The sequence below is a fragment of the Caloenas nicobarica genome, chromosome 1, assembly GCF_036013445.1.
Source record: "Caloenas nicobarica isolate bCalNic1 chromosome 1, bCalNic1.hap1, whole genome shotgun sequence".
In the NCBI taxonomy this organism is placed as follows: Eukaryota; Metazoa; Chordata; class Aves; order Columbiformes; family Columbidae; genus Caloenas; species Caloenas nicobarica.
In genome coordinates, this window is record NC_088245.1 from 134085550 (window position 1) to 134101798 (window position 16249).

At 35.6% G+C, this 16249-nt stretch overlaps 1 protein-coding gene across 3 annotated transcripts in view; it reads left to right on the forward strand.

Moving 5' to 3' along the window:
* Positions 1-13069, forward strand: part of GBE1 (1,4-alpha-glucan branching enzyme 1) — a 160870-nt gene extending 147801 nt beyond the window's left edge. The window contains exons 15-17 of one of the 3 annotated variants that reach the window (XM_065630003.1): positions 1442-1561; positions 3338-3400; positions 11061-13069. In XM_065630003.1, coding sequence (XP_065486075.1) covers positions 1442-1561; positions 3338-3400; positions 11061-11117 — 240 coding nt within the window. In that variant the 3' untranslated portion in view covers positions 11118-13069. The remainder of the gene's footprint in view (positions 1-1441; positions 1562-3337; positions 3401-11060) is intronic. The other 2 variants (XM_065630012.1, XM_065630022.1) reach the window with 2 other exon arrangements.
* Positions 13070-16249: the final 3180 nt, after the last annotated feature.

The window sequence follows — 16249 nt, forward strand, 5'->3', positions numbered from 1 at the left end:
TTCTCTCATTTTGCTGCACATACTTGTGGGGAAGAGGTAACTTAACATTAGTGATTTGGTAGCTAATTTATAGCTTTGCTTTTTTTCTGCATGTGCGTGTATTTTTATTCTTTGTTTTCTGACAGAAAAAAACTGTGTGATCTTCCGTACTGAAATAGTTATTTCCAGGCTACTTTTTGTGTTACGTCATGCTTCAGTCTTTCTTGTTGCTAGCAATTTGAATCAGTAAGACTCATGGTTAGGAAATTTCCTAAACTCATCTAATAGAAAGAGAATAATTTTAAAAGACTCAAATCAATTCTGTTAATATCGAAATCCTTAGATTTTTGAGCAGGCCTTTTTTTCAAAAGGTTCAGCAAACACAGAAGCCCAAGAGCAGTTCAAGAACTGCTGACTTGAAAGAGTGTTGCTTCACTCTTCCCTAATCCTATTAAATACAAGCTTTAGCAAAGTAAGTTTCTTCCATGGTTTAAAATTAAGGAAGCAGATTGTGAATTATAGAGAACTGTTATGTACCTCTCTGTATGTTTTGGGCAGTGGAGATTGATTTGCTTTCTGTTGTAACTTGAAGAGGAAAAAGGGTGTTTTAATTATGTTGAAACAAGAAATTCAAAGGTACTGAAATAATAATAAAATTAAAACATTCTATTTGGTTTTGTTCCAAATAAGAAGACACTGACTTAAATATATATTAGCTTTTTATTTCCCCATTCATTCCCTTATATTTTCCTTATATTTTCTTCTTTCAGTGTTATTTTATCTTTTATTTTTTTGCCAAATCTGTTTGAATCCTTTTAAGTGTCTGTACAAGTATTCTACCTCATTGTTACACTTTGTTAAATAACTCACTCCATTTTAACAACTGCAGTCAGAATGTTTGTCTATTAAAAGGTCTTCTATTAAATATAAGCTTTCTCTTGTTCCTCTGTGCTATTATAGTTCAAACTGTTTTCTGAAAAATTCTCAAAGGAATCATGGGGATTTTTTCTGTAAAATTATGTGCTTTTCTCATTAACACTTGATCAGATTCTGACAGAAAGCAAAAATATTGCAAAACACTGATTTTGACAGTCACAATTACGTAACTTCTTAAATGCAATTCAAATCCACTTGTTTTGTTTAGCAGTACGTTTTTAGTCTAGTTCATCACATAAAGTGCTATGCATATCTACTGTAATACTAGAAAGTTGAGCTGGAAGGTACATTCTTTGCTAAGAGTCGCTATGCTAAGATGAAATTTTCAAGGCAAAATGTCATACAGCTTCTATATGTTCTGTATATTTTTCCACTCTTAATTTTTCTTAGATTTTGTTTAATATTGTTTTTTTCTTTATAGTCAGTAAATTAGGATGAATCATGTCACAGCAGTTCTAGGGGTTTTTTGCTTTCATTTATTTCCCATTTAACAGTAATTCGGCATAGTTCCTTAACAGTGATTTTTAAGTATAGACTCCTTCTGGATTCTGATGCTGCAGAATATGGAGGGCATCAAAGGCTGGACCACAGTACAGAGTACTTCTCTGAAGAATATCCTCACAATTATCGGCCTAATTCACTTATGGTAAGAAAGATTTTATTTTTCATTCTTTCATCTGAATAACTTTTTAAATTCTTTGGGAATTAGGAGTCTATTAGGAGTATGGGGGGGGGGGGATATAAAATTTATTTTCTGAAATTAGCTTTTGTATTAATATAGTAGAGATGACAATGTTATGATTTGGTTATGACTTACAATGTTAACTGATTTTTCTCTTTCGACATTACATTTAAATTTGCATGCACTCTTCCAGTGTATGGCACACAACTTTCCTTGCTAACATGCATGAAAACCTTCTACTGTGCTTTTGAATTGTCATTTTGAATATCATCATTTCCTTTATTTTCATGTCTGAGAAACTCCATCTTCATGCTTGCTTTGTGATTTAAAGCTCTATAGAAACTGAATCTTGCATCACTTTCTTAAAATCATTTGCTTAACTCCACAAACATGAATTAAAGCAAATCATGCATTTGCCGATGGGTTTTTTTCCTCCTCAGTTTACAGAAAAACCTTGCAAAATGGAACAGATTACTGTTCACGTCAAGAATTTCAAGAATTTCCGGTCCTAAAGTGATATGAATAATGGATAAAGACTTTCCCACAAACCATTTAAGATGAAGTGGGAGGCATATCCTTGCGTACAATTTCTGTTAACTGAGATGATGACTAATAAAAACTCTACCTTTCTTCGTTACTCTTAAAATCATTATCACTTACCACAATTAATAATTTTAAAGCGTCGTTTTCTCCATCCTTTATATGTATACATACGTACGCATTTCCCATTCATATATTCACACAATGTATACATGTGTGTATGTTCACAAGCACAGCAGAATAAGATTAAAAAAGGACATGAATTAAGGCAGAGGTCACTGAAAAAGTTCTGAGAATGCTTATATTGCTGACTAGATTTTCATATCCAAAACATACACGTGGGTGAAGCGGTGTGTATCTCTATACGGAGGTGTATCTATACAAATAAACACCTCTAAATAAGTTATACCTGTAATCTTAACAGGTATATATAAAATTGAGTCTCTGCACCGATTTGTGTGGGCCACTCCTCTTCCATGGCAGAATGGAAAAATCAATTTCTAGAGTCACATCTTAACATCTGTCATGAGATCTAAACTCCTGAGAATGATAGAATGATTGTCAGTTTTAATATTTCTCTCTGTCTCACTCACACCTACCCTGTTTCCTTGTATGCAAGGTATTGGCATTTCTATCATTTGCTTCTTTTAAAATAGTTTCATGACATGAAAGAATTCTTGTGCTTTCATCATGGTTGGTGTAAAGGATCTTGGGAACATTTTTTTTTTTTTTTAATAAGCGTATGTATGTGATAATGCTCTCGTAGTGTGGGTAAATATCTATGCTCATTTGCACACAAATAAACTAAGACTCTAAGATTTTATTCCTGAAGGTTACGTAGCAAATTAACGCTTCTGGGATTCTTGCTTTGTGTGTCTAACTCAAATACCTTGCTTTGGTGATTGGAGAGCATCTTAATTATCTAGCACTAGCTTAACTTTTGCAAGCCAGTTAACTGTAATTCGGAATGTATTTTTCACATCTGGAATCTTAGCTGGTGAGTGCAAGTCATTTAAGGCAGAAAAAATGCGGCAGAATGTGGAGATACAATTTGCTAGAAGCATGTGGAAGACAAGGCATGTGACAAGCAAAGCAGCAACTGCACTTTTGCAGCATAAACTGTGGCATGGCAATGGCACTTCTGGGTCAGAAAGACACCTAGCAGCATGGGTCACGTTAATTTTCTTTTATGTCCTTCAGCAGTCCAATTCACAGACCACCTTCAGCCAACAGCCCAGAAGATGCCACAAGCACTACATAGAGGTAAAATACTAGTAAAAGGACACAAAGTCAAAGTAACTGGGGGAAAAAATATGGAAAACCTGACTAAATTCAGCAAGATAGAACTCCAAGTAAGAAAGAATGAAAGTTACAGTAAATACTTCCAGCTACTATTTTACAATAAAACAGCGATGTTTTATTTTAAATAGCAATTTACATCCCAATTATTGGGTAATCACTCATCCTTGGGAGTTGCTTTCATCTTAGTTGAAGTTTCTAAAATCCAAGTAGAAGTCTTCCCCACAAATTTATTTTCAAAAAACATATGATGCCACCTCAGTAAACTCATAAATGTTCTTTTTCTGCTGTTTAACAAGTATCTTATTCTCTTTACATAATGCATGAGACTTAAGTTCCTTGTTTTGAAAATTTTAGTTCTTCCTCCACCACAAACGTTGAAGAAATATATTTTAATGACAGATGCACCTCCCTTAAGGTGTGTAAGTAAACATGGTGATCAAAACATGCCCAGAGGGCTACAACAAAATGGAATCACATGCAATAATTCTGCTGCTCAAGTCAAGCTTAAATAGTGCACAAATGTGTTACAAAAATAGAAGATTAGACGTGACATGATTCATTCTAGAAAATCATCTAATAAAAGAAATATCCAAAGTGACATTCCAAAATGAAAAGAAGGGAGATATGAAATTCCTGGAGCAAAGAGCCCTGGATGAAGAGGAAGCTTTGTAAGCGCTGCATGGCATTTCACTGTAACATTTTGTTGATGAGCAGATGATGATTCAGGTTTGTTTATTAGTGCTGTAGACAGCCAGATTTCAGAATCATCAGATGCACCTTGAAAACTCCAAAGAGAAATGCACAAAAAAATGTCCTTTGTAGTATGACTGATTTAAATAATGATTATAATCCAGTTTTTCCATTTCACTGCTCGCTTTGTTCTGGATTGTTAACAAATATATGAAATGTACGTAACTTTCCACATAATCAAACTTCCTAATAACAAGCTGCTAGCCACCTATCGTTGTAAAAATAGGCTCTTTTTACCACAGTTTTATTTATTTCTGTTTATGTCTCCACTGTGGTATTCTCCTAATAGTCTTTTTTGAGGTCTGTTTTATAAAAGTTGTTGCTTTTTCAATGCTTCTATAAACCTTTAGTTTTCCTTATGTCTTATCTCTTTGCAAGATGTCAGTTAATTGCTGCACACAGATTTTGCCTCTGGTCAGATCCTACAAAGTCATTCATTGATAACATACTTGGTGGTTGTAACTGGATGTGAAACATAGATTTGGGGCAGGGGGGTAGAAAAAGAACCATTCTTAATAACACTCATAATTCAAAAGGTTTTGTCAGTCTTTTCTGAGGCATCTGACTTGACTGAATTTAACTGTGCAATGGAACTAGATATCAATGTAATTTTAATATTTTTGTACCACATCAGAAGTTGGGATTTATATGAGAACAGCAAGGTTTATGCTTTGATACTTCATGTACCAACACAACTGAGTAATAAGCAGGCTAAATGGAATATTGCAGAGTATGTTGTGTCATTGGCAAAGTAGTATGCAGTTGATTGAGAAATATAATTGTTTAACATTTTTCAGCTTTTATTTCAGCTTTTATAGATTTACTTTTTCTGTAGTTCTTTCCAATTAGTTAAAAAATAAATAGATGTCAAGTATTCCTTTCCTCCTGCCCCCAATACTGGTTTTTTTCTGATTCTCTATTTTTGACATCCACTCATATAATCTTTTCACATTAAATGAAACTGAAATGATATAGTTTACTTTAATAATATCCTTATTTACTGGGTTGGGTTTTTAACCTCAACCTTAATGTATACTATTCAGTGTCAAAGTTCAACTTCCCACTTGCTTGAGTCTATTGATGAATTAAAATACTCACATAAATTGAAATAATCTAAAAGCTTTTAGTGACCTTAGCTTTGAAAATACTCATTTGAATAACCTTCATGATAAGAATTTACGTATTGAATTTTAAGGGACTGATGTACTCTTTAACTCTTTTTCACCCCAGACATGCACAGATTGTATGAAAGGATGTCTGTAGTTAGAAAATTAGCTGGTTTAACTGTGGGAATCAGTAAGACTTCAACACCAGGACAGTTTTTTGTTAGTTTTACCTGTTGATGATTAAGACTTACAAATTTGTTTATTTGTTTATCGTTCGACTTCTTAAAACCACAAGGAAGCATAATAATTCCAAAGTTATTCTGTTAGTCATTTTCATTCATCTATCTTATTTTTCAGTCTACTTGTTTGTGTTTGCCAGGGGGTTTTTGTTGTCTGTTTAAAGTACTCTTTCTTAACATGAAGAAAGAGTGCAGAAGATAATAGAGGAGAAATTTTGAGATACAGCCTGTGCAGTATACAGACTTATTTTGCATAAATGAAGCAAGACAGTCTGAGAAATGATTTCTGCATATTCATGCTGTACAGCTGTAAATTGAAAAACAAATTGGAAGGCAGAACTTCACATTATTTTAAGCATACCTTCTTTGTCATATGCAATATCCAGCAAAATGAAGCCCAAAGTTTGAGGTTTTGTATAACGAATTATAGTCAGAAAGCAAAAGCTATAATTTATTTTATTCATTGATAGTTAATTATATTTTCAGAATAGTGTCAGTGTCTGACAATTAGTACTTGATACAGAGACATGAGATTGTCTAAAGCCCCCATTTTAATTAAAAGTTTCGGAAAACGTTGGCACAGACACTTGTGGCATTGCCTTCTGCATCTACCAGCTGCGATATGCACTATCGAAAATTTTTCTGCAGTGCCTGGTCTAGCTCTGAGTTCCAGTAATTCTCCCATCTGTTGCAAAATGACCTTGAAATTATTTTTAGGGCTTGGTTTTTTCCAGCCCTGAAAGTGGGATGAAGAGTAGTTCATTGCAGTTCCAGACAATTTTAGTTGTGCTTGCACCTGGTACTGAATCTAGTCTGACAGATCTGAACGCAGCAGTTGTCATTTGCAGAACTTATTGCTTCTGGGTTTTTAGGTACGTTTGGAGATCACTGTGTATTGTTGTCCTCTCCCAAAATATGTAAGATGAGATTTCTGTTTATAGCTGCTGCTGTTCACAAGTGCTTCAGCAGGGAGTTTGGGCCTCCTGGGGCCCCTTCCAACATGGATGAGCCCATTCTGGCCGTGTTCATCAAGTGAGCCTTGTGAAATGGTGAAGGAGATGCAAATGTGATAAAACTTATGTTCAGAAAGAAGCAGGTTAGAAGACCAGAGATCAGTAGAACTGAAGCTGGTAATTGGAAGCATATAATTCCGCAACAGTATATGAGAGGAAAAGGGTTTGAATAAACTTCTTAGACCCTTCTCCTAGGGTACAGAAAAACATCAGAAAAGACATATCTCTGATAATGTCTTTTACTGATGAATACATAGGTTTTATATGATGGTTTAATCAGGACATCTCTGTATACTTTTACTATACTTGTCTATCTATAGATATATATCTCGGGCCGTGTACTATATATATAAAAACTAGCTGGAGATAATGGAGAGTGTCAAGAAGGTGATTCTGCAAGTCTACTAATAGCAAAAGCTGTTAAAGAATAAATACAAGTGCCTTGACGATGCGAGGAGTCAAACTTGTGGGCATTATGGAGAGTACAGGAGGAGTCAGTGCCTTTTTTTTACCTTGGACTCCAAGAGCAGTGTGCCAGGACAGTACTGAAGAGAAAGTAGCAGTAACAGAGCAATAGGTTAGGGATACCTTAAAGATGCTGGATAAATGGGACACACCCAGAGATTTGAAAATATTTGGATGATGTGATTGCAAGGCTGTTGACCATCATAGCAGTCAGGGGAGATTTCTGACAACTAGAAGTCTGCAGTAAAAGCAAAAAGGAAGGCTGAGAGATCTGTAGGGCAGTCAGCTTCTCTCCTCAGTCCCTTGAGAGGTCATGGACCACCTCCTTGGAATCTGTATCCAAACAAGAGGGATATACCCTATGGGTCAATCAGAAAGCCAACCCAGACTTAGCAAAAGCAAACCATGCATGCTCAGCCTGATTGCTTTCTGTGATTAAATTACTCTAGCTGTGTGCATGAGGTTGCTACAGTCAATGCAGTAAGATTTTCAGCTTTGTCTCCTACAGCATTCTTACCTAGGAGCTGAGGAGATACGAGCTGGATAAGATTGTTAGGTGGGTTAAAAACTGGCTGGGCTGCTGCAGTTCTAGTAATCACAGGCTCAGTGTCCAGCTGTCAACTGGTATCAAGGAGAGTGTCCTATAGGAATTGCTGCTGGGGCTGATACTGTTCTGGAGTCTTCAGCAGTGACTGGAATGGTGAGATAGAGCATACCCTCAGCACATTGGTAGATGACACTGAATTAGAGTGAGTGATAAATTGACTGTTAGAGGTCCACTCCAGACACATCTCGATAAATTTGAAGATTTAGCCAACAGAAACTTCATAAAAATTAATGAAGAAAAATTCTGCAGAGGAATCTCATGCGTCAGTAAAGATTAGAAACCAAATTGCTGAGTAGCAGTCCAACTGAAAAGGACTGGGGTTATGCTGGAATCTAGGTGGAATGGAATGGGGTTTGTTACGGCTATATATCATAATGTGTCAGAACAGATTTCTTCATTAATGCATTTCAGTGTGTTGGAATTCTCTTTATCTTTTTTTTTTATAATTTGGACCTAAATAACTATAACTTAAAGAGAGAAAAATTGGGGGGGGGGCGGAATATCCATGGTATTTACCTAGGAAATGCAACAAGAACTGTGAGTGCTATTTTTTCAGTATTTAAGGAAGACAGAACTGACTAATACAATAGAAACACTGCTGTTTCAGTGTATGGGATGTAAGCCTTTTATTGTATGCTATTGCACATTTATTTCTAGAATATTAAGTGCTGTATGTATGTGTTTTGATATGAATCAGAACAATGGATTAAAATATATGCAAGCAGAGTTCTTAATCTAAAACAAATAAAACAGCAATTAAAATATGCATAATTTTACTAATTAATTAGCTTTTAGCTAAGGATTATCCCTATTTTTATGGATTGAGAGCAGACCTGAGGAGAAAGACTTGGAAGTGCTGGTTGACGAGAAGCTCAATGTGAGCTGGTAATGTACCTTTGTAACCCAGAAGGCCAGCCTTATCCTGGTCTGCATCACAACAAGCATGACCAGCAGGTCGAGGGAGGTGATTCTCACCTCTGCTCTGGTGAGACGCTACATGTAGTACCACATCCAGCTCTGGGACAGCAAACATAAGAAGGACAGGGACCTGTTGAATTGGGTCCAGAGGACGCCACCAAGATGATCAGAGGGCTGGAATACCTCTCCTATGAAGACAGACTGAGAGAGTTGGGTTTGTTCAGTCTGGAAAAGAGAAGGCTTCATGGAGATCTTACAGCAGTCTTCCAATACCTAAAGGGAGCCTACAAGAAAGCTGGAGAGGAACTTTTTACAAGGCATGTAGTGATAATAGAACAAGGAGTAATGGCTTTAAAGTGAAAGGGGGGAAATTTAGATTAGATATAACGAAGGAATTCTTCACTGTGAGCGTGGTAAAACACTGGAACAGGTTGCCCAGAGAAGTTGTGGGTGCCACATCCCTGGAAGTGTTCAATGCCAGGTTGGATGGGGCTTTGAGCAACCTGGTCTAGTGGAAGGTGTCCCTGCCCATGGCAGGGGGGCTGGAATGTGATGATCTTTAAGGTCCATTCCAACCCAAATTATTCTATGATTCTTTGATTCAGGATGTCAGAAGAGGAAGGAACAGAGGTGAGAAAATCCAGGCAGTGGAATAAATAATTAATAACTCTAATAATTAATAAGATATTTAATAAATAATTAATATTAATTCATTGTTCATGCCTTAATTTTTTTATTGCTTCTTGCCTTAGAGGTGGTTACACTGACCTGGGAAATAAATTGATAAGATTAGGAGATAATGCCGTATTGGGCATTTCTGTGATTTACCAAGAAGCCCACCAAGACAAAAAACACAAAAACACATGGTTAATTTGTCCAGATAGGGAAAAAAAAAGTACTATAGTAAGAAGCTGGCAGTTGTATCTCTTCGTGGCAAACAGAAGACATCTCTCTCATCCGTCTAAATACAGTCATTTGCCTGAGTTCTTAAATTTGGCTTAAAACCAGTTTTTAAATTATGATTGGCAATTAATTGGTGGGAGTGGGATGCTTCCACACCGCTCTCAGATTCTGAGCTGATGTAAATTGACTTTAAAGGAACTGAGCTAATTTACTCCTCCTAGGACCTGACATATTATTGACCAGAATATAATTGAGAATTGTTGCATCCTGTAGTAATGGTGAATTTTGTTCCTTTCACTGAAGTAACTTCTACACATTCTTTCTTAGAAAAATTATTTCTGTTTGTTCCTTCTCCCTTCTCACCTCATCAAACAAACTCAGATCACTGAATTTCTCCATACACAATTTAAAACCTCTCCTTTATCTGTACATTCCAAGCTAGTTGACATCATTAAGTATTTCCGCTCCTGCACAGATTTGTAGAAGCTATTTATCACTGAAACCTTAGGGGAAATCGTTATGTTTGCTGCCTTTCAAGAAGCATTGGACATAGCTCCATCTGGTTCAATGAAGATCGCCGTTCTTTTCCTTTTCCTCCTCTTCCTAAAGCTTTTTGCTTTATTGCTTTATTCCATTTTGAAAACTATGAAAGCATTTCATGTCATGAGGCTCTAGTTAGCAGATCATGTACTTAAAATTGCAGCATATTAGACATTCCACAAGGATGGAGGATAGCCTAAAAGAGGATGTTGTCAGAATGAAGCCAATAATCTTCAATCTTATGTTACCTTTTATAATTGCGTTTTTATTGACTTGTTCAATACGCACATTCATACACTTGACAATTGATGGAATACCATATATCAAGGTAATTGGTAGGTAGTACATATCTGTCTTGTTTTCAGATTGTGACTCGGCTCTGTTTGGAAGTAATGTCATGTAAAATATATCGCCGCAAGTTCTTTTGTGATCTATGAGGAGTCTTTTGATTACATGTGTTTGTTTTTTTTTTCATGGTATTCGGCAATAAAGGGCAAGAAAAATGCAGTAATTTAATGGTTAATTTTGGGTCTGTCTAGTTTTGAGAGTGAGTTTTATTGCTCAGACACTGAAACTCCACAGATGCCAAGAGTGGGAAGAATACGTTGCTGTGTCATATTGCTGGTATTTACCTGTATGAAATGACATCACAGACCTTGGGGCAAATTTAATTCACAGCAGAAGGGTGTTGTGAAATTTATCATTGTACAGTCTATTGACCTAGATGGCTGCAGGTTTTTGAAACTGGACATTATAAGTCAGACAAGGCCCTCTACTGGTACGCACTGGAAGATCTATTGACATAGGATTTAAAAAAAAAAAAAAAAAAAAAACACGATTGCAATGCAGCTGTCTTTAAACTTTTAGGTTATCTTGTGTAAATCAAGTGCTGGGGACTAAACAGCTGATAATCACTCTTCGAATGGGATTAATGTGGCCAACAGCATTGCACAAATGACAAATTTTTAATGATGAAAATATGTCATGTGTATTCTTTCTCATACTATTATTTAGAAATTGTATCCTGTGAGGTTGATGGTTTTTTTTCAGCTATTTTTGTTCTTGTCATATTTTTACTAGGTGTACATTCCAAGCAGAGTGGCTATTGTGCTTCACAATGTGGATATCCAAAAATGAAGTTCTCTATAACTATCTCTGAAGAAGCAAGTCATAGAAGAAGTGCTGATACATTGTACCTAGTACTAAGTATAACAAAACTTGATCTAAGGAAGCTTTCTGAAACTGAGTATAGTAATATTAGGTGTTTAAAATGTAAGGTTAATATTAATATATAATTGCAGAGCTCGTGACTTGCTAGAACCTCTTTTGAGGAAATTTTACAAAAGAGACAGAAAGGAAAATGTTGGTTTTGTAGTTCTAGTAGTACAAAATTACACTTAAGATACTGCAACGCAGCAGGTATTCTCAATTAAATTGTTGTTTATAGAATTTTGTCAGGAATAACAAGAGTGATCCTGCTTCAAAGTTTGTAATTTCTAGTAATCCTCTTTTTCAATAGTGAATTAAAATGTTCTTTATGTATTAATGCTTCCTACTAAAAGTAAGTAGTTTGCTTAAATAAAACACGAGTTTTTGGCTAAAAGGCAGCCTTAATGGTTTGTGGGACCTAATTTGAGGCTCCTCTTCTTCACTGAAATCCAACATGGAATTAGAAATATTTATCCAAATGGATGAGAAGGTCCTCTGAGAGTATTGTACTTTACCTTTTTTATGTAATTAAAATTGCAGAAAAAAGCTGAGCATGAAAATGAGCAGGCCAATTGACTGGTGAACTGCCGATGCTATTTTGTGTATTGCATATTTCTTCCCAATCAAATCACTTAATCTGTGCATCTCACTTGTTACAGCTGAAAAAAATGACACAACTATTTTATTTAGATGACTAAAATGTTCAGTGAGAAGAATGTTTTGTTCTTACTGCAATGATACCATGCAGGAAGATGTACTTAAAATGTAGTTCTTCCCATTGCATTTATATCACTAATGTCAGGACGTTGCAATACTAATTTTGCTATTTTCAGAAGCTGCCTTTCAGCTTGGAACATGATGATGTTCTTGCACTTTTATAACTTTTGAAACATTGCTTCTCATGAAGAAGCAGTCTCAAATACAGTGATCAAACTAAGGTGGTTTTTTGATAAAATCAAGATAGTTAATTACTGGAGTGCTGCTAAGATTATTCAAGTGAGTTCTTTCATGAGCTACAACTTTTTTGTAAAGAGTAAGATTTTGTATATTTGAAAATGTATTGCAGAGTATTCTGGAAAATTAATACCAAATTAACGAGACATGGTTTATTTTGTTCCATTTATTTAAAAACATATTTGAATTGGTTCTGAAATGAATGTCTTTTGTACAAATCTGAATTTTCTAACTTTTAAAGTAGCCAAAGAGGAAGATGTCCGTGACCATTTCCAAGTCATAATTTTACTCAGTTTCCTATGTGAACCATTGTGTAAATCACTCAATAGTTGTGCCAACACTGAAAATCTTTTCATGGTTCTTGGAATGCTTACTTGTGGCTCACTTCTTAAGCAACATAAGGGATTTGATGGAATAATGTGGCATGATGGAAAACAGTCTTTTGCAGAGTTCACATGGAAGGGACTTTATGACCATCTCCAGTCTACTATGTTCTGTGTGACAGAGAATTTTATATTGCAGTTAAGTACCATAATACTGTTTAGGATCATGCTTCATTTTCCTCTACACCAGTTTGATCATTTTTTGGTAGTGGGCTAATAAAAGCATTCCCATTAAACTAAGACTTCAAAGAAAATACACTGACCTGTTTTAGCAACTGGAACTGATTATCTTTTTTTTATTTTTTTTTTCCCCAGATTGCTTTACTTGTAGTGAAATAACGAGCAAATTCTAATATATGTTATATTTACATTGTATTGATCTAATATGTTTTATAGGGTGGTTTGTTTTTTTATTGGCACTAGTTCCAGGTTTCAAAATGTAATGCAAGGCAGGTGTCTGTGTCAAACCTCTTTTTCAAGAGGAGGAATAAATGTATGATGTGAAGTATAAACTGTGTAAAATTACATGCAAAATAAACTCTGAGGAGGATAAAACAAATGCATATATGGTTTCATTGCTTGCCCTGTAAAAGGATTGTACAGTAGTCTTAACACTGGAGGAGAGTATTACATTTTTTGCTCCATCTTGAAATCAGGAATTTGTCTTAGTCAGAAACAGTCTAATGAGATTATTGTAATATTTGTCCTACACACATTTTTCTTTTGTGTATTGATAGACTAATAAAAGCAGACTACAAAAATTGCATGATGAACATGTAAATCTAGGAAGCATAATAAGTAGGGTTTTTTTGGAGTCCACCTGTATGTACATTCTTACAGTGTGTGGTCTTCTGTCTGTCTTTTGAGACTGGAAAATTTTCCCTTACAATAGCCACGGAAAGACAATTTCTTCCTCCTGCTCTTTGTATTCTGATCGATTACGAAGAGGAATTCAGCTACTGCCATTTCACCCTCTGTCTAGCATCACAGTCAGATTGCAAGACTTCAGCCAAGGTCCCTCCTTACAGTTATGCATTGAGGCTTGTAGCTGCCTGTCATCATCACTGGTTGAAGCCTCAGATACATTCTGAGATGCACATAAACTTCAGAGCTTTTTTGCCTGGGTGCACCTCAAATCAGCATTTTTCAGTCAAGTATCATAGTTTAGTTCTGTCACAGAAGTAAATTAAGTGGTCCATGGTGATGTGTTTCTGGGCACAAAGCTCTTCACAGAGATTTAGACATGAAAGAACCCTCTTTAAAGATAACCTCTTGTAGTGTTAAAGACTGATAAGGATTTATATTTCTACACTTAGAAATATATAATTCCCTGTCACCTGAAAGACTACTGGTAATTCTTGGTAGCTCTGGCCCCACAAGGTGTTGCTCTCTCATCTCTCTAAGAGTCCATGAGAACTCAAGTTTGTCCTCACCCGCCAGTTTATCTAAAGATTCAGGCTGACCTTCCCTACATCTTGCATCACGTGTCGTGAATGGTTCTCTACTGAATGATTCAGGTTTTTCTCCAAACCAAGTTATTCTTACAGTAACAGGAAGGCCTCCACTAGACTGGCATGTTCTACAGGTAGTAAGTTTTGGTTTCCTTGCTGTTTTCTCCTCCTCCCACAACTCAAGCCTGCTGTCCTGAGTTTTGTTTTGAAGATGAAGAATGAAGTGTTTATTTCAGCTTGGTGAGTACTTCTGGAAAACAGATTTTTAACAGAAAAACTGACTTTTCTGTTTGTTTTTTCTCCTATGGAATTTGTCTTCCTCATTAGATTCAGTTTAGTAAAGAGTTTGTTAACCACGTGCTCTGAAAGACAGGAATGTGTTGTAGCTGATCCTCTGGCAGAGGGAGACCAGCTGTATGAACAGTAAGATACCAGATTAGGTAGGCAATTGTGTGGTACTTGGACATAATGCAAGGTGGTATTTTTCTGTATTAATCTGTCAGTCACAGTTCTGCTTTCAAATGATGTTTTAAGCAGCTTGAAGATGCTTTATTTTCCCCATTTTTTTCATGACTCCAGGTTTTTAACTGTCCTTTAATGGTTAAAGGAAGAACTTCCTGTTTATTTAAAAGTCTGTCTTCTCAGAGTTCAAAAATAGATTTACTAGTTAAGTAGTGAAGGGTGAAGGCTAACTGAATGAACAGCAGAAATAGTTTCCTTTACCTTAATACATGTGGATAATCTGTTCTGGATGTGTCGAAGTCTGTGATCTGTCTTTGTTCTGCTCCATAATTTACCATTCTGAGGAATTTAAGTATTAATCATTTAAGAGTTTCCTCATTGACTAATGTTTCCAAACTGGGCATGTTGTCATTGTTGGAGGACTGTTACAGAGATGAAGAGGTATTTTACTTTTTTTCATACTTCATACCTTAGCTAGGATCTGAGTTTCATAAAAATCAGCCTAAAGTGGCATCTTCCTAACAATTAACAGGAACTTTTTTGCCAAGGAAGACTCTGCACGTGTGTGTGTTCACACCTCATAGTATATGGTGAAAGTCTTTTGAAGGGGTTGAGGATGTGGGTTATTTGCTGTAATGTAGAGCTGTCTCTTATGTCATACATGTTTTAACTCTATTTAGACTTCCAGATTATTTAAAGTGGTATTGAAATTCTGGAGGAGAGAAAAAGTGTATTTCTGAAAGTTTCATGAGTATTTTTAAAAAAAAATAGAAAAATAAAAAAAAAAGCCAAAAGTTTTGGTCATGTTTGCCTTTATTTATAGAGAGAACTGGTTTTTTGCTTCCTGCAATGTTTGCTTTATCTAGACTTTTTCATTTTTGTTTTATCTGAGAGTAAGTTACGGTAATAGCGATAGGCTGACATATGACTTGGTCTTATTAAAAAGAATTATATAAATTGTTGGGTAAAAATAACTCCAGTTGAATACATTAAAAATATTTGGCTTATGGAAAGGTAAAAACAAAAGCTAATGATGACTCATTAGACGAGGCAAATTATATTTTTCATGCCTGTGAGTACAATATGTGCCTTGTAAATATAAATAAACCTTGGATATTCATGGTAAATTAAAGCTTAAAATGAATTAGGAGAACACATAAGAACTTGCAGGCATTGAAGTGATAGGTCTCAGCTTAGCTGATATTTTTGCATATTTACAAAGCTATTCTGAACCCTGAAAAAAGATCTAAGGGTTTAATTGAACTAGTTCTGAAAACTGTCTTCTAAAGTTAAGACAAAGGCAATAATTTATCAGAATATTAGGAGAGGATTAAAATTAATGCAGCACTAATCACCCATGCCATTTGACTGCAAGATAATCTTCAGTGTTGTTAAAAGCTAGGAGGGAACTGCCTCTAAACTTGCTTGTTTCTACTGACTATGCCTCACAAATCACAATTTAAATGTATAAAACAAGGGCAGTCTATGACAGGATGATGTAAATTTAATGTGTTGAATATTCAGTCTTTGTTCAGGGTATGGGGTTTATGACAAAATAGATACAGTACGTTTAGGAAGAAAGGTATGTTTGCAAACACTGAAGAAACTAATTTGTAAATGCTGTAATGTTGTAGTGCTGGGGTGTCAAACTCGTTTTCACTGGGCACCACGTCAGCCTCGTGGTTGCCTTCAAAGGGCTGAATGTGATTTTAGGACTGTATAAATGTAGGAGTATACAGTTGTATATACTGTATATACAGTTGTAGTGTTTTCCCCATAGTAATCTTTTGTTCTGCTTTTCCAGTAGCCT